A 22,432-nucleotide genomic window follows, 5' to 3' on the forward strand; every position below is an offset into this window, starting at 1 on the left:
GTCAGTAGTTCTTTCCGCATTTTGAAGAGTTAAATGAACCCTGTTTGCCACAGTCATTTGATTAAAATGCTACAGTACACAAATTAACTGTGGCAGATAGTGTAATTACATGAAGCTATGTTAATCTTATTCTAACCTCAAGCTATCTATACCTTTAAAAAGGAAGATTTTACAGGTAGGAACGTCTACACTAATCAGGTTATCTGCCAGCATCTGGCCATCCTCCAAAAACAACTCGAAATCAAAGGAATTCTGTTAAATTTAATAGAGCTCTGCAGATTTCCACCCCTGGAGAAACCAAACTACGCTCTCAGCATTGGAAAGCTGGTAGATTTTCTCAGAGTTATTAATCCTATGTGAGCAAGTTTACAATGCCTATTTTTACTGTGGGTTTGTAAGTATTTTCACAATCAGAGCACTGAGAATAGTATTTTATATGTAGAAAAAATTATGGAATACAGATTATTCTATATCTTGATGAAAAAACACCTTTCCATATTTTTTTTTTCCTTTTTTTCCAAGCTAACTTGAAATACAAATGCAAATTATCACACAAGGAATTTGCAACAATCCCTGGAGGACTTTATGCTTATAAACCACCAAATTAATTGCACTCATCAGTAGCTGTAGCTCTATTATTCACCTCTATGATGAGAAAAAAAGATTAACATTTTTAATAATCTTAATAATTTAACTATTTTATGTTTAATGCACTACTAGATTAAAACAGACTTGAAATGTATTTTATTTATCAGTTTTACATTGTGAACATGACTCTCAGTTGTTCTCTGTGCCTTGCTTTCATATGACCCCAAAGTGAGTGCACTAGTTACTATTACACCCAATTTATACTCGTTTAAAAATCTATTGGAGGCAATGAGCAGTTGAGGAATCCGCGCATAGGAGAGCACATGTAGCAAATGAAATCTATGTTATCAGCATCTGTTTCCATCTTAGAATACCCTGGATATTTAACATTACTGGTATCTCTTCCCAGACAAGAATCCTGGCCAGATCAAGAAACAGAACAAGCCTTACTGAAATTTAATGGTGTTAAATACTATTGAAATATTGTAAACACTCCTTTTAGACCTCGAGTTCCAAGGAGTTGGGATGAGTCAACAGCAATCTAGCAAGAAAATAGAAAGTTATTTCCTGAAAGTTTCCAGTTTTGTACATCTCTACCACAAGAACTGAGAAGACTCTTGACGTTCGGTCTTGATTACAGCACTGCCACGGAAGCGCTGATGCATACACCAGGATAACACTGCCAAATACCTATCATCAGAAAAAAAGGAGATGCAAGGGATACCCAAGTTATGTGCCCCCATGTGGTTCTGCAAATAAAGCTCCTTACGAGTTCCATGTGGAGATAATGCTTTCAAGCTGATGCACCACAGTAAACACCAGCTTCTGTGTTTGGCGCTGTAGCAGGTAGCCTGAACAGTGCCCAAGGTTTCAAAGATCTGTGCCACAGCGGGAAGAACAAAGTGAAACCTCATCTTTGTCTGAACTGGGGAACTAAAAAGCTGATTGAGGAGTTTGTTCAAATAAAGGGAAACTCCTTCAAAGAAGGCTTTCATCTCGGGGGAAAAACCCACGATATGAACCGAATATGGATTTGCAGATATCCTGGCAGGGACCCCAACCACTGCTGAGCCCCTGATCTGTTTCCGTGCCTCTGTCTGCCTGCCAGGGTGATCCAGCTGCACTGCGAACCCTGTGTCATCAGCCCGTCCTTGCTCCAGACTCAGATGAACCCTTACACATCAAGAAAAACACATTAAAATCTTAGCATGTTTGGGAAAGCAGCAGAATTGGGGGGGGGGACGGGGCGGGGGGGGGACGGGGCGGGGAAGAACTGAACTTTCCCTTCTGGAGCTGGGGGCAGCAAGAAGAAGAAAAGGTTTTCAGCTGTGAACCTCTGAAGCTCAGTAAGCTGTAGCTTGTCTGGTTTCACACAGAACTGATATAAACATTCTTAAAATGATTCATCCCGACATTAGAAAATCAAGGGGAGTGATGACAAACACAGACACGCTATATAAAGGTAGCCAAAAAATAGTAGCTAGACTTAGTCTGACTCACAGGAGGTGAACTCTGCTACACTGGCTACCCCTGCTTTAACTAATGAATCCCATAAGAAGCAAATTTCATAGGAAAAAAAAGTTAATCAGAGGAGTTACTCTTTTAAACACATTTCTGCCCCAAAGGCTAGGAGATTCTCTGAAATGGCTTTGTTTATTTTTCTGTTTCATGTTACTTTACACATCAGATACTGTCTAAAACTTTCTCCTGTTAGACTTTGTCTTACAGCTATCCTAACTTAACTGGCAGACATCAGCAGACATTATAACATCTCTGAGCGTGGGGAAATCCTAACTGTGGAACACTATTTAAGTACCAAGGGTGTCTGAATGATGGAGAGACCACCATGTCTTGAATACCTATTGCTTCAGCCAGAGCCCTCCCGTTGTAGAGGTGACTCCTTGCAAGAAGCCTGGCTGCAGAAATACATCCCAAACACTTTTTCCCTTTCCCCATATTCCTGGTTGTAAGACACCTGCAGTCTAGCTAAGTGGAAAAAACACACCATAACACTGTGGGGTGCTCAGGATGCATCACTGGTGAGCTGCAGTGTCAAGGAGGATCCTTCTGGTCATCTGAGGTCTAACTTCTTCTGTAACACAAACCACAAACCCACACCCACTAATTGCTGTGAGTCTGTCGTTCAGCATTTGCAACTTCATTCCCTGAAGCCTCTGTTGTTAAATTACGCTGTGTTCAGAACAATCTTTTTGTTTTTTAGGTCTCTATCTCAGACTTTGAGTTCCTTGATTTCACTCTTGCACCACAAGACGACACAAGTCTTTACTGTAATAGGTATCTTAGGACTGCAAATAGACTAACAGACTTATAACTGTGAAATACATATAAAGTGGCATAACAGATATAAATTGGGAAATAAATCAAATGAAATTACTTTATTTGTTTTCCAGTAATTCTGTAATAGCCCAGCTGCTCCTCTATTGCCGCTACAAAGACACACTCCTACAGCCTAGCCAGTATTTCACTCCAGCAAAACCAAGGCAAAAACTTGCTGACTACCCTTCCACCCCAGCAGACTCATTACATTTTCATATAATCACAGAACCACAGAATGCACAAGTTGGAAGGAACCTGTAAAGATCATCAAGTCCAATTCCCTATAACACAGTGAAAATTTTTCAATCCTAGCAATATTCAACCCATATAGTTTATGCATTTCAAATTGCTAGCTAGTGGAAAAAACAAACCACAACCTCACAGGATGCTCAGGACGCAAGGCTTTGTCCCTGAAGGAGTAAAAGCCAGAAGATCAATGTTTCTGCCCAAGGCTGCTTCTCCAAGTCCTCCAAGGGTATGCAGACACATGTTTAAAAGTTGTGCTTGGTTGGTTTTCTTTTGTTTGTTTGTTTGTTTTTCATTTTGACATTCTCCTGCACTTCCTAGACATTTCTCCAACCTGACCTAGCAGCTACCCTAGAAGCAACACCTCTGATGCAAGAAAACTCACGTCTCTGCTAAAGTCACTAGATGCTTGTTATATATTGTAAATTTACTTTCATAACATCAGAAAAAGATACTGCTCGTGAGAGGGATCTTCTGTTTAAAGTATCTGCTGAAGGACAACTCAGGATCTAGTGAACTTGAATGTAACAATTTCTGCGTTACCTTGATCCAAGGGTCAGATTTTTAAGTTTAAATTAAAGTCAAGGTTTATTTAGGGTTTTTATACAGACTCCAAAACCATTAACCCCAAAAACCAAACAAACAAATGCAAGGAAGTACTAAAGCCATCTGACATATTAATCTATCCTATTTTTGTTTTACTTGAATTCTTTGTCAAACAGCTGCTAGATTTTCTACTTCTATGAAGAACAAGCAAGCTCTAGGGATTTTAGTTTGCCAGCAAGATACTTCACAATATCTGCATTTCCCTAAATGCTCTGTAAATCATCTCATAAAGACAAGTTTCATAACCATTTGTACAAGATATTTAAAAAAAAAACTTATTAATATGTCATCGTGTTAGATTTTGGTTTTATTGTATTTATCTGTCAGTATGAACTCTCTTGATGTCCTTACATACTTCTTACTCAGGCAAACTTCCAACAACTTTTCGATTATTTTTTTTAATGAAGTATTTCAGAATTTGGCTCCTAGGCTTTTCCTGTTGTGGATAGTTTACTTCTCAAATTTACAGCACAGGACATGCGTTTCTCCATCATCTCCAGTTTTGCTCCTTGTACAAAAGTACATTGCTTAAAAGAAGCTTAGAGTTAAAACTTCACTGCTAGACTGTTGACACCATCACTGATTTTAAATAAACTCTGGATTATCCAGAGATAAAGACAACCTTGGCTCTACAAACCACTGGTTTTCTCTTACAAATCAGTGTGTTACTTGTGACATTGTTTAGACTCATGTATTATTTGCTGAGACCTTTTTGACAAGGCATCACAGCCACAAATGTAAATGTATAGATCAGGTTCATCATCTTTTTAATCCCATCATGCCTAAATCCAGACACCAAATGGACTTAAAGAGAGGTGACGAGGTAACAAGGAAAACTCAATCTATAAAAAATCAAATCAAAACAAAACAAAAATCTTAAAGGTAGAAAATCTATGAATAAGCAATAGCTCTGAGACATTTAGGTACAGTACTATAACCAGTCATCTACATCACAGAATCACAGAACCACCGAATGCTTTGGGTTGGAAGGGACCTCAAAGATCATCTAGTCCCAGCACCTCCTCCCCAGCACCTACAGCATCCAAGGGGGGATTCCCAGGGACTAATTCTAGCACCTTCTCTAGTCAATGGAATAATGTGGCTCAGAGGATTTAAGTTTGGCTCCTGCCCTGAATGTCTCTTGGAAAAGTCTCTTACCCTCATACTACAGCAGTACTGAGTAGCCAAAAGCACTTCCCTTCGTCTGCTTTGCGTGCCACGAGTGCCCGTCTACAGGAGGTTTTGTCTCAATGTCTGCATATAATGCATAAAACTCTTGATATCTCATGTTTTGGGTATTAAAGTAATACTTTGGGTACCTTGTTACAGTGAAGTGTCAAAATACCTGACAAGATAATTTATTATACATACACAATTGTCAGAAATGAAAGAGGGCAATCATTTGACTCCCAGTAATTTAGCTGGGGAAAAAAAAATAAATTACTATTCAAAACAGCAGATCTACGCTGTTGGGTAAAACAAAACTTAATGAAGCCTTTCCATCAGCACTTCAACTTCAGCAAAAAGGATACTGCACTGACTCATTCAACAACCACAGCACCTACTGGGCTCTCCTCAGTAGCCACCACTGTGAAAAACAGCAGGAATGAAGCTTTGATGAAAGACTTAGTTCACTACTACATGTACCATCAGGATTAAGTTTTCTTTTCCCCTTAGAAGTGGTATTTCTAGTTTAGAGATGGCCCTCGCCGAAAGAAGGGTTTTGAACAGTTTGCACTCTTCCATGCATGCACCAGAAGGAAGGATTTTAAACTTTAAGCTATTCAGGCAGCAGTTTAAGTAAGCTCTGATTCACGCCACAACGGCGGAACGGTAGCTCCTATCATTGTGCAACACAGACTTGATCTTCAAAGGGAAATGGAGGTGTGACAGCAGCCAGTGACAACAAAAACTGTCCAGGATTTGGGATAACAGATCATTTGATCCTGGACATGTGTATGGTTGTTGCAGAGTATAAGTTTCACCAAACCTCAGATCTGAGCCATCTCCAAATTTAGAAGAATTCACCTCTTGGTTTTGTCCTTATTTCCAAGGACATCACAATCTAATTTCCACATGAAGTGATATAATTGTTTCCTACCTTCTTTCGCCACCAGCAAATCAACACTACTAAAACAACAACACTACCAAGGTTTATGAGGTGCTGGGAGTAGACACCAATCTTTTGGTAGCCAAGCTGCCTAAACTGCAGCCCATGAGAGTTTGTGGCTTGCATTGACTCTGTAGTAGATTCAGCAAAGGCTGCATGAAAGGACCCAGCACATCTTCTGAAGCACTTAACATCTGCAAAACACAAGGCTACTTCCATGAGGCTTACTGCCAAACACTGCATGCCAATGCAAGAAATTCCAAAAACATAGCAGAAAAGGTGACTTCTCTGGTAAGACACTAACATGTATTCTAAATAGGAAACTACTTCTGAAGTCATTAATTAGCGAAAAAAATGAAGCATGCAGCCGTAAATGGTCAATACTATGGCTTCACGCTGCTGCAAATAATCGGTAGTGTGGTTAAATGTCTGGAAGGAGAGGGAACTCAACACCACATGGAAAATGTAACATGGACATGGAAAGAAAACCAATGCTATAGTAAGCTGGAAGCCTTAGTCTCTTCTTGTTCATACAGGTTAAAACAAAGAGCAACCAGAATGAAGTCAGAAGAAACAAACACTTTCCAAAATGTTAAAAAAGAAAAAAAAAAAAAAAAAAAGAAAAGAAAAAAGATGAAGGACCATCCTTTCTACTAGAAATCTGTACTATTGCTAACGCTTGTTTTCTTTTCCAAGGGCTTTAAAGATTGTTATAGCCAATGACATTTAAACTGCATTCCACAGCAGATGAGATCCATACTTTCTTCCACAAAAGTGTGAAGAAATGTCAGTCTTGGGAAGCATAGCACTAAAAAGAAAATTCCTAATGTTTCTTTGGATGATCTGATCTCCAGACCATACTATACACTCGGTCTGAAAGAAATATCACCTTTAAAAAGTGCATCAAGTAGAAACACACAAAAATAATTTGTCCCTTTACAAACCCTTAACTAAAATATTTTTTTACAGAAAATAAAATAACTTGGAGCTGACTGTATTCTGCTCAGATTCAATCCTAAGATGCAAAAATGTCCTATCTAAAGTAAGTAAATTGGACACAAGGGCATACAGGACTGAAAATGTTACTCAGCGTTTTACACAGCATAGTAACAGTTGTGTACAGTTGTGTATCGAAACCAGTGAAAGAAGCATGGTAAAACATGTTAAAAAGAAAGCATTTTGTTAAAGTAAAATCAAAGTTAACGGAGCAATGAAGACTATATGAAGCAAGTAGCCCACTATGAACTACCTAGAACTGGCCAGCTGGTCAGTTGCAGGAATCTCAGGTGTTGGGTCATCCCTTCATCACCATTCCCAGCCTTCCCAATGGATAACAAGTCAAGGAATCACAGAAGTGCATACAAAGTGAATAAAAAAAAGTGGGGGAAAAAATTAATAAAAAAGTGGAAGCATGCTTCAAAAATGGAGTTAAAAACATGCCAGCTTCCACATAGATCATGAGGGAAAATTGGGATCTCTGAGTGCCTGAACTTCAGAGTGTACAAGTGACACTGCCAGCAGGTTGAGGGAGGTGATCCTTCATCTCTACTTAGCAGTGGTGAGGCCACGCTTGGAGCACCTGTGTCCAGTTCTGGACTCCTCACTCCTAGAGAGACATGAACATAGTGGACACAGTCCAACCAAGGGCCATGATGATGATTAAGGGTCTTGAACGTGTCTTTATGAGGAAAGGCTGAGAGAACTGGGACTGTTCAGCCTGGAGAAGAGAAGGCTCAGGGGGATCTTGTCAATGTCTATAAATACCTGAAGGGAGGGTTCAAAAACGATGGACCCAGGCTCTTTTCAGTGGTGCTCAGTGACATGACAAGAGGCAATGGGCACAAAGTGAAACACATGAGGATCCCTCTGAACATCAGAAAATGCTTTTTTACTGTGAGGGTGACTGAGCACTGAAAGAAGTTGCCCAAGGAGGATGTGGTGTCTCCATCCTTGGAGATATTCAAAAGTCATCTGGACATGGTCCTCAACAACTGAGTCTAGGAGGCCCTGTCTGAGCAAGGGGGTTGGACTGGGTGCTCTCTAGGGGTCCCTTTCAATTTCAACCGATCTGTGATTCTGTGACAGTAGAGCCAGGTCACAGCTTAGCAAAGAAACCAGACTAGCCGTTCTGAGTTCAGAGAAACATGGATTTTGCTTCTCCAAATTACCGTGTGCATTTTGCACCAATGACTTCTGCTCATTCCTTCCATCAGCAGGGGGGGAAGAACATTTTCAAATGACAAAAAGGAAAAGAAAATAAACGGCACTGCACAAATTTCTGAACAATGCCTACCTCTTTATGTTCACTTGGTTACGACTCAGAGCTCCCTCTGGCTCCAAGCAAAACACACGGGAGCTTTGCCAGAGTGCAATGGGAGTGGGTTCAGGCCCTTTACACAGCCTCCCAGTGTTCTCCTCCACCCTGGTGTTATGTAAGAAACTGAACTAAACTGTAAATATTACACAACCTCAAACAGGGAAGGGACTAGTAAAATATCTGCATGACTCCTTCATGCTGACTTACCCTTTCCTTTCCACTTTTGCTTATAGTCCTCACTTAGAGTACAAAGATATGCCTGAACTGGACGTTTCTTGTCTTTTAAGCATACTCCAGGTACAGTGAGATGCTTCATCAGCTTAAACAGGCCATGACACAGCGCCTGGGGACAGGCTTTTCAGTAGGGCCTGTTACGACAGGACAAGAGGTAATGGGTTTGAACTAAAAAAGGGTCCATTCGGACTAGATAGAAGGAAGAAATGTTTTACACTGAGAGTCATGAAACGCTGGCGCAGGTTGCCCAGAGAGGTGGCGGATGCCCCATCCCTGGGAACATTCAAGGTGAGGTTGGACGGGGCTCTGAGCAACCTGGTCTGGTTGAAGATGTCCCTGCTCATTGCAGGGGGATTGGACTAGATGACCTTTAAAGGTGGCTTCCAACCCAAACCATTCTATGACTCCAAGCAGGACAACAGCGCCAGAAGGCGGCTGTGGTCTTTCCCCTAGCTCTGCTGCAGTCACCACTGCACTGCGCTTCCAGTATCTGAAGCCCCACGTGCCTCTCATGCAGCTCTCACTGTGGCTCTACAGTAGGAGCTCTACTAGGCTCCTACAACAGCCTAGAAAAATAATCCAGAGATTGTCATCATCCAACAAAACAAACAGCAGTAGTGTTCCAGATCGTTTGCTAACTACAAGTAGGTCAGATGGGAGCCGAACAAATACTGAGTTAAGCTATTGCCTACACACTCTATAAGCACAGTCCCATGTTTGGCATCATATTGAACAACAAAAAAGAAAAGCTTTCTAAGCAGGACAGGAGCCCAAGGCATACTGTATGACCTAGAAAGACGTGTGGAAATGACTGGCCCCTGCTTAGGCTGGGCAAAAAGACTCATAAACTTTAGACATTTCAAATCCTCATTATGCTGTAAAACAGCCATTTACCCAATAACAGCATTTCTCCAGCATAGCTGATGTTCTACTTAAGTTTGTTTGTGGCAATAAAAATGAAGCTCTGAAACTCAGTGGTAATTTCATATCTTGTAACAGTTAAAATATATATGCAGTCTTGAAGGATATGCTGTTATGCCAAAGGATATCACTGTATTTTAAAGTATGATGCACTGAGTATGAACAGAAATTGCCTGGTCTAGTATTACATACTTAAAATATAATGTCTTGTGCATGAGTGAATGTTGCTAGTTCTAATGTTACATATTTAATACGTGACTGTAAAAATTACACAAACTGTAATTTATCAACTAGACTTATGTATCGGAGATATACTGCACATTATCTGAATATAAATGAGCTACTTAAATTCACTAAGAAAACTCAGACTCACAACAAGATATATATTTTCCATAGCTCCAAGATCTAGGAGGTTTTATACAAAAATAATTTTTCATAGCATGCATTATTATAGTATGCCATTTTAAATATTAGATTAAATCCTCAACTCATGCGAAGAATCTGACTTCAATAAAACAACTTATTCAACTTAATCCTATGATCTAACTTAGTAGGTCCATGTCAGCAGTTTCTTTTCTGATAAAACCTCTACTCATAACAAGTAAGTTTTGCCACAGAAGATTACTGAACCTGGCCTAATATTCTTTGATGGCATTATTTCTGGAAAACAAAATCACACAATCCATGCTTTTAGCAGTGTTATAATATAGGAGTAAATCTTTATACAGTCCCATAGTTTCCAAACTGTGAAATTAATACTAATTGATCAAATTATTACCATTATTTTAATTTCCACTGAGTTGAACAGTCAAATTCAAAACATGATGTTTTGAGATTAATGTTTAAATAAAATGTGTCCACTGGTATAGAACGGGGCTAACTTTATCAAATATAGCTACGCTAGGGCCAAATGAATGTAAAGAGCAATCGGAGACTTACACTAAGTTCTTTAAATTTATCCTCTGATCACTAAACTAATAAAAAATGTAAATAATACTGACTGAATCATTCTGCTCAAAAAAACAGCTAGCATTCCATCATACCCAATGCACACTATCTTTCAGCATTGCACACCTTGCTATCTTTATGCACTATACAGTGGGAAGGCTTAAAAATTGTCCTCTGGAGTTATCAGCAGATAAAAACCACACGCCTCTGCTTTCTACTGGTAAGGCGAACAGCCAGGAAAACTGCAAAAATCAGGCTATGCAAGTGCCAATGTTGCTTCACCAAGCTACCCAGAGGCAGTTTCCCTTAAGTGAGATTCACTCTCAGATGTATAGCACAAAATTTATTTTGGGTGGAACTTAGTGCGGGTTCCCCCATGACAGCAATTGCCTCCTGGCTTGGCACATAGGTAAAGAAACTAAAAAAAACCCAACCAAACCACAAAAAACAAAGCAAACCAAAACACCCCACAAAACCAAAGAACTGGAAGTGGACAGGACCTGCTTGTGCCCTCTGAATTTCACATATTATCTCAGGTAAAATGTCTCAGCCGTTCCATAGCACTAAGTACAATTCAGTGGGCATCAGACAGCAGTCATCTGTCCAGATATCAGTTATCAGTCCAAAGAAAAAATTCAACTTTGAGCATTTATCTCCATGGTCTTCTTGAAGAAGAATATCCGTTTCAGGCAATCATAAAGCCTTTGTTCCCTTTGGAAGGAAAAGGCTGCCACTAATACTTAACCTTAGATTCTGCTTTTTGTAACAGTACAGCCAGTGCAGCACAGTGATTTTTTTTTGGTAGCATCTCCCAGGCATTTGCACTGCTCACTCCTGGAGGACTTCAGGTCTGTTCATATACAATTTCATTGTATTCCAGTCTGTCTCCAGGGGGTCCAGTTCCCATTCTAGATCAATTAAGCTGAGTAAGTAATAATCCCAATGTTGTATGACTTCACTGGTGTATCACTTTCATCAATATATCTCTTAATACAAAAATAAAGCAGAACACTTAGAAATTTCTTTTTTAATCTTGATGTTTTTCTAACTTTGGAAAAGAGAGTTGCAGGAATATCTCTTCATTGAACAGGAAAGACAACAGAAAATTCACTGCAATTTGTGCTCATTCTGTCTTAAGGTCTATAAAAATGGCTGAAACCTCTGTAATGAAACAATGATCAAAATCACATGGGCTTTATTTATTTATTTATTATTGCTTTTCAATTATGGAAGACTTTCAAAAAAATTCCCATTATCATTCTTTCAGCAGTGGAGAAAATTAAATATGTATTGAGTACTGTCATACATAATAATCATCCCATTTTGAATTCATTGGTACCCTCATGAATGAAAACATAAGCTCTTCTGGAAGGAATTTTCACCTTGAAGGAAATAAAGACCATTTGCTTACCAAATATAAATAAAAGGGAAAGTATGGAAAAAAACTGTATTTCTTACCATTGTAAGGGTGAATGGATGGCTTTCCAGTGCAGACACTCTTGGACAATGTAGAATAACATACTGAAACAAAATCAGCCAGAGAAAATAAAATGATAGAAGAAATATGTTCAAAACATTCAGCGACAGGTTAGTACCTACAGAGTGAAAGTCATCCTCATAGACAACGCTACACAAAGAGCAGTAATTTTTTAGGGGCACATTAACTCACCTGACCAGGCCTTGCTTTAAAGTTGTCTTTTATCATCCTTACTTCAAGGACGTTGGAGGGATGGGTTAACACTGATGTTATTGTGACTGGTTTATTGCTGCGGATGTAGCGGTACAGCCTCTCCACACAGTACAAGCACAGAGGTCCAGAAATCCAAAACCAGGTCTATGGGGGAACAAAAATATGTTACCTCAAGGACTTTTCATTTTATGTTTTCTAATTTCAAAACTACATGAGTGCTTGCAGGACCTAATTTCACATCTATTGTGGAACAGCATTTTGGTCACAAGTAACCTCTGTATCTCTCTACATGCAGAAATCCACGCGCATTATGGAGGCTTAATCAGTCCAACCAGCGGCAGCATCCACAAGCACAAACAATTTCAATCATAAACCTCATCAGGAACAAAATGCTAATGACCTCATTTGCAACCATGTTACTCTGGTTTTATGTAGTTAGACTGCGACTGGTTTCAGCAGTGATTGACACAGTACGTACACTGTTTCAAAATCTAACAGACCAGAGTGCTGTAAAACTGGTTAACCTTTATGGAAAAACACTGTCTGACTTGCAATATTGTTTGACTATTAACTTTTTCTAATCACCTTGGGTACAAGCAAAAACCTAGGAAAGAAGCATTCTTGTGCTGTAGAATTTATGCTTATACTAAACTAGTGTAAAATCATAGAAAAGGGAGAGAAACGGGCTCTTTTGAATCACCACTCGTTTGCCCCTGTGGAAGATGTGTACACTAGGCAAATAATGCCCTGGAAATAACCGTTTCTCTGCACTGATTATAGGGGGAGCCCTGGGTGACTACCTCAGAGAGAGACATTTGCAGCTGCTCAGCTAAATCCCATCCCGACCCTACGACTCAATTACTGACAGCTTATGGCAGAGCTAACTACTAATTCCACATGTGCTCAGTCATTCAAGCCACAGCACTGAAGTGCCCTCGACCCGCATCCATCTTCCTTCCCCAGTGTTTGAAGTTACACATCAGGATCTCTTTCAACTAGCAGATTATTTAATTTCCTCAAGCACCTCTGGTGTTACAAACTTCAGTAGCTCACAAGACCTAAGGCCTCATTTTTTTTTATTATTATTTTTTTAGACTTGGTATAGCTAAGTGCATAAAACACTTCCAAATCCAAAAAAGTTCTAAATAATGTTACAAGCTGCCAGGAGAACACTGAGTGGCTCTTTTTTTCCATGGATCTTCTTTTCCTCTGAAAAGCTCTGAAGTCCCTAAGAAGGCTGTTTGATGTCCTGTGGGTAATATGGGGCCAGATATAAATTGATGCTTGTAATGCAGCAGTATTACTAAAAAACCAAATCCAAATAATTTCTTGGAGGAATTGAATGTAGAATTGACTGTTTCTTATTATGATTACATAATCCATAGAAAATGGGTTCCCACTGCAGCTAGTAAGGGACATATGTGTTCTATAGAAAACAATGATAATAGTAAAGAAAAACTCCTGTGAGGTCTGTTATGGGACCACCTTGAATGGTGGGCCTTGGACTTGTGAACTCTGTATTCCCAAACTTCCTCAGGCTACCTGCCAATACAGCCCAGCTCATCTTTTCTCAAAAGAAAAGAGAAAATTTGGATGAAGAAAAAGCCTGCTGCCACATAACATAAAGAAACAAAAGGAAAAGGCAAAACAGAAAAAGGCTTTTCCGTCCCCACTGTCATTATACCCATTTACCCATGCCACATATAAAACAAGCCTGTCTGCAAACAACAGGCTATACAAAGCCAAACCACAACCAACTGCAACCCAGAAATGACTTGCATCCTCATGGTAAAAAAAAAGAACAAATGAAGTTTGATTATTTCAATTAACTACCGCCTCACAATGCTTACAAAGGGGACTTTATGAATATGTTATATAAATGTTTGCTCTGAAGTGCTACGCTGTAATTTAAAGTCACATTTATAGCAAGACCAATACATCTCTTATCATGTTGAACAAAAAAGAACATTACAGCCAACCTCTTGACGCTTTTCCACCCTATTCTATGCACCACATTGTAATGCAGTTCAAGGTTTAATACAGATTGTTTTTTTCCCCACCAAATCTCTGAATGCCTGAAAAGGTTTTAATAATATTTTCCATTATTAAAACATCTGGTCTGGAAAAGCAATAATTAGTGGTTATGGCTGACTGAAAGACTTGGCATGGCTTGTAATACCTGAAACGTCGGATCATACAGACCTCTGGGAAGTGTGACTGGAACTTGGGTTCCTCAGAACAAATTCCCATAAAGTTATTTTGTACAAAGGGTTCTGGTACTGGTAAGTCCTCTGGGAAAGGCTCAGTAGTATAGTCAGGAAATGGCTCTTCAAAAGCCTTTGGCACCGTCATACTCTGTTGGAGTGTTTTGTTAGGATTAAAGCAACCAGGAGGGTGTTCCTCTAAGTTGGTCTGGTACTTGAGCACTCCCCTACAGGAAAATAAAAACAGCAAAGACACTGAAATAACAGTCAAAACTAAGCAACTTATCTTAATTCGGTTTTAGAAAGTGGTCACAAGGCTCATCTTCCGTAAGAATTCTATTACATTTGTTTTCAAGACTTTCAAAGAGATCGAAGCTTTGCAACATTAGAGCCCTCTGTTACTAGAGGCAAGGTTTAACTTTTCCAGCTCACTTGGCACTCCCCCACTGAACAGCCTCAAGCTTAATACTGCTTGAAAGGGGGAAGATATTGTGGAAGCCTTGAAAAAAAAGTAAATAATCACATTTCCAGTTCAATCACACCCAGGTTGTTTTCCTTGTCTTCCCTACAGTCAGCAAGCCCTGTTTTTTAAGGCAACCTGTATCACAAGTGGCCTAAGCTGCCAATTCATAAACTGCAGGAATGTTCCTGCTACTTGGTGTTTATTAGGTCTGCACACAACAGTGTAACTTGCTCCTTTGAGTATCATTTTTCTCAAATAGAAGCCAAAAAAGAAAGTCCTGCATGGTAGGTAAGGAACCTTTCTTGCATATTATTTTGTGGGGTCTGTGCTTGTGTTTTAAGCTAAAGTTAAATTTATAGTAAAATGAAGTGAGAACTTTGCAGCTGCAGCTAGAAACAATAAAGAAAGAAATGGAAACAGGAGATGTTTTGAGGTATCTCAAACATGAACAAATCACTGAAAATGAGGAAGAAACAATAATACTAGCAATGAAAATCCTCAGAAGTACTACTTGCCTCCAAATCTGGATTAGATGACAGTAAAACCACAAGAAGGAATATTTTGGGAAAGAAAAAAAAAAAAAAAAAAGGGCTAAATGACAGCTGTATAGGAGGTGCTGGCTGGAAAATAATGCACACTGACACAATGTCTGGTGAGACGTGCCCTCTGAGCACGGTGAGGCCATGTGGTGAAGGTTCATCAAGTATGCAATCAAATATAAGGACATATGGTCCCCCCTCCTCTCCTCAATGTACACACACAGCAGCAGCAGCGACAGAGTTTAATTCACAAAAAGAAAGCAAAGTACGACATCTGCAATATTCCCAACTTAAATGGGCTCCAACAGGCTACTGGCAATCTTCCCTACGGAAATGCAGTCCTGACAGCTAGTAACATGCTTCCCGCATGGTCCAGTGAATAATGTACAGCTTGGAAGCTGAACCCGCTCACTCTGAAGTCCACGTTCAGCCCTGGGAGAATCACTTGGGAGGTGTCTGTGCACCTCCACCCATGCTTCTCTCTGCATTTATTGTCTGATCATGCAGATCACCTCATCTGGCATCACTGTTGGTCACTGCATATCTACAAAGTGACAGACACCCCTAGCATTAGGCTAGTTCCCTGCTCCACAAATGATATAGTGCCTCATGGATTTAGTTGGAAGTCACAGCACATGTGATATTTTTCCAATCAACCTTGTATGCATGCCTGCCAGCTGCTCCCACAGCTACTCTGCTCTCACAACATCCCAAAAGAGGATTCAAAGTTTTCCTTGAGACATGAATAGCTGAACTGCAAACATGAGCATTCTCTCCAGTGATATCTATTTTGTTTAAACTATTACAAACATGCTAACTGAGCAGCAAACTGGAATGACAAACCTGCCTGTTAACAGCAGCTGCAATGATTCCCCTTTCCGAGGCTGTCAAGGAAAGGCAAGTTGTCTTACACACCCAAGACCGGCTCCCATAAAGGTTGAGTTCTGCATAACTCTTAAGAAGCCTAAGATATATCTTCATATATTTATTTGGTGCAACACTTGTATACCTAAAACTCAGTGTGGATGTCAGTAAGCAGGAGACAGACATCTTTAGCAAACAAAAATTGGAGAGACAAAAAGGATAAGTCATGTGAAAGTGTCCTATGAGCTGAGCAACACAGCATGCAAGACTCGCATGGGCACATGTGCCCCAATTTTCCATCCCCAAAACAGAGACAAAATTCACTTCTGGCTGGAGATGGAAATGATATATCACTATTTCTTCATATTTTTCTGATGATAAGCTAGAGGCCAATGGTTCTAAGTATTCTTATGGGGAACGGCACTGCTCCTATCTTCTCATCTGTTTTCTGCTCAAGGTGAGTTGCTTGAAGGGTCTGCTAAAGGTCAGTGTGGGTGGAATCACAAGAATTTTCAGCCTTTGGAAGATAAATCTTTGGATAACTCTAGTGACAGCACAAAGGTCTTATTCTTAGCTCCTGTGAACCAACATAACCCATTTAACTCCACATTAATATCAAGTTCAGGTCCACTGAGGATCTGGCTCCAAATGTTTTGTACATTTTATAGATCTTTACGTTGGTAATAGAAACATCAAGCTTCTATTTTACGTAAACAATTTTATGTTGTTGCTATTACTGGCTTAAAATACAGATAAATTAATGTAGATATGCACCAAGCCTTAAGCCACTAAAATATTTGAAAGTCACATTGCAAGAAGTACGAGAGCAATGAAAGTCTTTAAGGATAATTCCCTGATAGATTCTCCTCTCCCTTGGGGTAGGGTTGAAAGAACAAACGAGTAACATGAGAGATGAATCATACCACTTTATACACTGCCGAGAAGAACCTGACTACCCTGAAGAAGAGGATACTGTAAGAACATACCCATAATAGTTTGAAATAAAACAAGAATCCAGGAATACTGTGAAATACCGAAAAGGAGAGTCTTACAAGACAGGTAAATCCTCGCCCAACCCGCCTGCACAGTTCAGCCACAGGAGATGCATTGCTCTGTGGAGTAACTGGCCATGAGCCTGCAAATCTCTAAGACATGCCATGCGGGAGTCATTTGGGCACCTAAGCGTGGCTATCTAAGCTTCCTTTCTTCTCAGAAGTGATCTTCTAATCAATACCACCAACAGTGCCCAGAAATCAATGCAGCTCACTTGAACATAGGTCTTTGTAGCAGCAAGTTGGTTGAAGCACCATTCAGGCTCCACTGACTGTATTTATTAGCACTCATTAGACTACAATGGAAAAAAACACTTAGAAAACATGTGGAGTCCTACATTTATATATCTTGAACTGACTCCCACTCTCCATGACTCATACTTCTCCCACTTTTAACTGACATTCAGTTCTTTCAGATTTGCACTGAAAGACTTTCCAATTCAAAACTAAAGAGGCTGCATACAAGACGCCTATTTAGTGCTCAGTGTATTACCGCAGCCTTGGTTTGCAAATGTCTCCAACTAGACCTCTTCCTTCACGAAGTCACAACACGGTTAGGAATACAATGAGCAAAGGATAATACAGAGAAGGAGATGAATTAAACTGAACATGAAAAATACTCCAAAGGCAATCACTGGAACAGATTGCCTAGGGAGGTTAGAGGATCTCGGTCACTAGTGTTTTCAAGAAGTTAGACAAACACCCGTCAAGAATAACTTTTACAGTAAAAGGTCATCCAGGCCCAGGGTGGGGAGAACAGGTTAGATCCATCTTCCCCAGCTAAGAACAACAGCTATGTCACAGAAAAAAAACAACCAAAACCAAAACCAAAACAAAACCAACCAACCAAACAAACAACATAGATACAAAAAAAACCCAACAAACACACAATACAAAACCCCCAGCCCACAGAGAACTGGAATTATGTCCAGGAGTTTCAATTGTTTTGACCTCATTATTTCAGTTCACCAGACCTCAAGCTGAGTTTGTTTTGTTCAACAATATATTCCTACCATGACCTTGCTAGGCCTAATTACCTTTCCCTGTTTGCTTTAAGCAGCGGTACTCTGTGTCGCACAGACGTTAAAGCACCCTGTGTTTCAGTAGATGTTTGATGACATGAGAAATAAACGCCATTGAAATACACCTTCCCTTTCCTATACCAATCTCTGTCTGCATCTACATCCACGAAGGAAACTTCAGAGCCATTAATGGACCAGATCTTCACCCAGTGTAACTTGTGGAAGCTGCTCTACCTTGCAGTAGAGCTGGGCTTGTTTGAGCCCAATACAGACCTGACCATCAGCTTCCTGGCACACGAAAACTAGTCTGATGTTCTTGAAAACAAGAAGAAAAAGTACTAAATTTTGTATCATAGCAATGAGAAAGAGATAATTAGGGTGAGGCCGTTCCTTTCCTCTCCTTAGGACTCAAAATGGAAGGTAGAGAGGAAAGAGAAAGGGATGAGCAACTTTGCTTCATGTTCTCCTCTCAGCAGCCAGGTAAGAGGAGTAAAAAAGAAACAACAATGTTTTCTTGATTTCCCCCTAGAAACTGGTAAAATGGACAAGGAATAAACTTGAAAGTGAAGAAGTCTGTGCTGGTTGGCTGTAGCAACACACAATTCTCTAACCTACAGTCTGAACGTGTTTTAAACAAACCCCTGTCAAAAACCTGGAGAGAATATCATCCTGTCAAGAAGCTGGCCCACTGTGCACAAGCAAGCTTGGGAAAGGCAGCAATCCAGGGAACTGCTCTTTCTGCCTGTGCTTCAGGAAAAGGGACAGTGTTTTCCATTTACTTACCCAGAAACGTGCAGCATCAGCAGCATATAGAAGACAAAGAAAAGGTTGTGCGTATACCAGAAGATGTCATAGTTTGAAACCCTGAAAAGAATAAACCATGTTTCAATGCTGTTTCACTCAGATGGAATCACTGCTCATTAAAAGCAGATCTGTGCACACAGGACATCATTATACACCCCACACAGTCATGTAGGATAGTCAAAGCCCAGTATGTATTCCTACAGGCACACTGTGCTTGCCAGCAATTAAGTGTTGAGAAGAACAGGTGACTGGCACAGAAGTAAAAAGCTGAGGAAGAGAGACGAAGGACATAAAAGTACAGAGCCAGCTAAAGAACTCCTCCTCAATTAGAAGACTTCACTGCTTCCATAGGTCCTACTTAGACCCTATCAGATCCTTATAGGTAGAATAGTTCTTCAGTCTCCAGGCTCAAAACTCAGTCTCTTTACAGCAAGTGCCTCCTCACGTCCTCCCTGCCCCAATACAGGGCTGCAGTGTTTGATGTGTCCCTGCGGTACAACACACAAACAGGTAGCATAGCAGCAGAAGGGCTGGTGACAAAGCTAAAAGAAACTTGTGAAGGTACGGAGTAGAAGGAGATATAGGAGGAAAGGGAACTACAGCCAAAAGGCAACAAGAGGACAGGTAGGAGAATTTCTGGGGCAGAAGGCCACATTCCGTGGGACTCTAGGTTTGATGTTCTTGGGAGGAGCAAGAAGAACATTACCACTGTGAGGATCAGGAGAGGCGAAGGGGAAAGAGGGCTTCCTTTCATCAGTACTTGGTTAGGTAACATAAAAAGAATCAAGACCAAAGAAAATACCCATCTGGAACTGTTTTCTGTTAAGCTTGTTTGTTTTTTGCTTGAGTAAAATAGTCACCAAAAAACAACAACAACCAAATGGTTAAGAAAATACTCTACTTCATAGCACACAAACATACCTTTCACATTACACAGCATGGTAGGAGAGTCCCATCCAAAACCAAAAAACCTACCCCCATTTATAAGCCAAAACAGTTATTAAATGAAAAAAAAACAACCTAAACTCTGAGAACATAGTTTAAGAAGCTACTCCTCTGACATAGCTAACTTTTTTCAGAATTTCCGCCCCCCCCCCCCCCCCCCCAGCCTTTTACATAAAAAGCAAACTACCCTTGCTTCAACATATCTGGAATGCACCCCGCATTTGTTTCTGTCAATACAGGACTTATTTTCTTTCTCACGACAGAAAAAATAATTTTGACAATCTGAGGGCCACCAAAACAATATCCAAGCAAGGGCAGTTCTAAGGAACCCAACAAATGCAGGGGGCTCTGACACCCCCCTTCCCCCTGCCATCCTTCCCCCATTCAGCACTACACTAACACTTCTTCCTCCTTGAGGCTGCTCAAACCATTTCTAACTACCCACTCTCTGGTAGGTATTTCCATGCAGTCACTCATCTCTATCTGTAAGGAGCTGTGGGAGCGAACTATATAAGCAAGATTGAAGTAAAGGATGATGGTGTGGGGAGTGGAAGCACAACGGGAAGGGACAAAGAGAGTAACATTTACCCCCAGGCCCAAAACAGGTCTTGCAGCTCTGGTTAAATCTGGTATCTTGCTACAACACCAAAAGCAGCACACCGAATTCATTTATATTGGATCCTGAGCATTTTTTTTCAGAATGTATCAATTTTTCAAAATTTCAGTGATGGAAAGTCAATCCCAGCTTCTGACATGCTGTTTTCAACAGTTAGTTATTATTAGTGATTAAAATTAACTGCACACCTGTTGTCTGAATATGTCTGAATGTCAGCTTCCAGCCAGTTGAGCATTTTATCCTTGTTTCAGCATTCCTTCAGATACCTCTACTACAAAATCCTGGTTCCTCATATGTATCAAGTTTCCCTAAAGGTAATGAAGTCCTCTCAACTTCACCTCCTTAAACCAAAGGGATGGAGATCCTTGAACCTCTTACCATGAAGCATATTTTCCAACATTTTAATAATTATGTATTTCTTACTTGTATCCTTAAACCGTGTATCCTACAGATACATACAGTATTTGAATACATTCAACCTCCCTACTACTACATATATATTTTTACAGTTTTACAGAACATTTATTACTTTCTTTCCCTTCTTCGTAAGGCTTAAAATAGACATTACTGACCAAATGAATGCATTTCTTGGAAACACAAAGTCCTGAAAATTTCAAAGCTAGCTGAATATTTAATTTTAATTTTGGTTAACCTGCTTTAGAATTTTGGAGGTGAACACCTGCAGGAGTTAACTTGCTGAAAAATACAAGGGGAGATCGACATGCTTTAAAGGGACACAGTAAGAAGACAGTTTTGGAAAAATATTTTTAACCCTGTTACAGTTAGTTTTGAAAAAGAGTGTATATGTGGTAGTTTAGAAGACGAAATTGAAGGCTGAAATATTTGGCTACAAAAGGGATGGCACTGAAGTAGCTAAAAATTAATGTTCCTTTAAATATACAATTTTCAAAGTCACTAGTGATTGTGTTTAATGGAAATACTCTTGATCAACATTAATTTGAAAGTTAGTAAAAATGCCAACATTTATTCACAGGATTTATTGTATTTTCTAATATCTTCATAACCCTACCAACAAACAACTACCGAATAAAAGACGTTGGTCTAATTCTCAGGTATGAAAGGACATAACTTTAGAAAATTTTTCAAACAATACTCACTTTCCCCTTTTAAAACATCTGCAGTTAATTCAATCCTCCTAATATTTATTCACACAGTTTACTGAACAAGTAAAGGCACAAAAATAACAGGATAATCATGCATAGAAAAATTTCAAGAAGAACAAACGAAAGAAGGAATTATTAAGCAGGTCAATGTGCAAGAGCAGATTAGGGATGAAATCCAAGAAATTATAATAGCCTCCGAAATACTTTCTAAAAAGCACAGATTCTGACAAGCAGTGAACAATTACAATTAATTTTCCTAAGACTATAGCGTGACCACAGCCATCATAAGGCATGTGAGTGAGAATCCACAGAGAAGGAGACTGAAAAGGGACAGAAATATGCACGTGGAAGCTTGTTTCCTTAGGAAAACACACTATAAAGACAAGCTTGAGCCACATGCCTGAGGGAGAAGTCAGAATAAAATTTCTAAATAAGAATTACAGCTAGAGTAACAGGAGATGCAGATGATGTCTTAAGGGCTTTGATTTTGCAGGCTAGATGGCAGAAAGACAGGAAAGCACTTGAACTCAGAGTAATTGAAGAAGGAAATAACAAGCATGTAACTTTGAAAGATGAAAACCTTAGTGCAAGAACCCCAAAATTATTATTTCCAAGAATGTGTTTGTAACAACATATACTTTCCTAAGTTTCCCAATCATTAAGAAATGCTGTTCTTGTCTTTTTTTTTCTTTTTTTTTTTTTTTCTAATTTATCATGGCCTTGGAGAAAACAGGATTTTGTTCTGGCTCTCTGCTGCAGAGTGAAGTAATTGTTTTATTTTTCCATATTTCTAAAATTGGCT

At 39.7% G+C, this 22,432-nt stretch overlaps 1 protein-coding gene across 2 annotated transcripts in view; it reads right to left on the reverse strand.

Annotated features, from left to right (window-relative positions):
- Window positions 1-22,432, reverse strand: part of NOX4 (NADPH oxidase 4) — a 185,842-nt gene that overhangs the window by 70,185 nt on the left and 93,225 nt on the right. For both annotated transcript variants that reach the window (XM_080375146.1, XM_080375147.1), the window contains 4 exons: window positions 18,925-19,005; window positions 14,200-14,428; window positions 11,977-12,141; window positions 11,766-11,828 (listed from right to left, as the gene is read on the reverse strand). In XM_080375146.1, coding sequence (XP_080231272.1) covers window positions 11,766-11,828; window positions 11,977-12,141; window positions 14,200-14,428; window positions 18,925-19,005 — 538 coding nt within the window. The remainder of the gene's footprint in view (window positions 1-11,765; window positions 11,829-11,976; window positions 12,142-14,199; window positions 14,429-18,924; window positions 19,006-22,432) is intronic.

Source organism: Falco punctatus (assembly GCF_963210335.1).
Source record: "Falco punctatus genome assembly, chromosome: 2".
NCBI lineage: Eukaryota > Metazoa > Chordata > Aves > Falconiformes > Falconidae > Falco > Falco punctatus.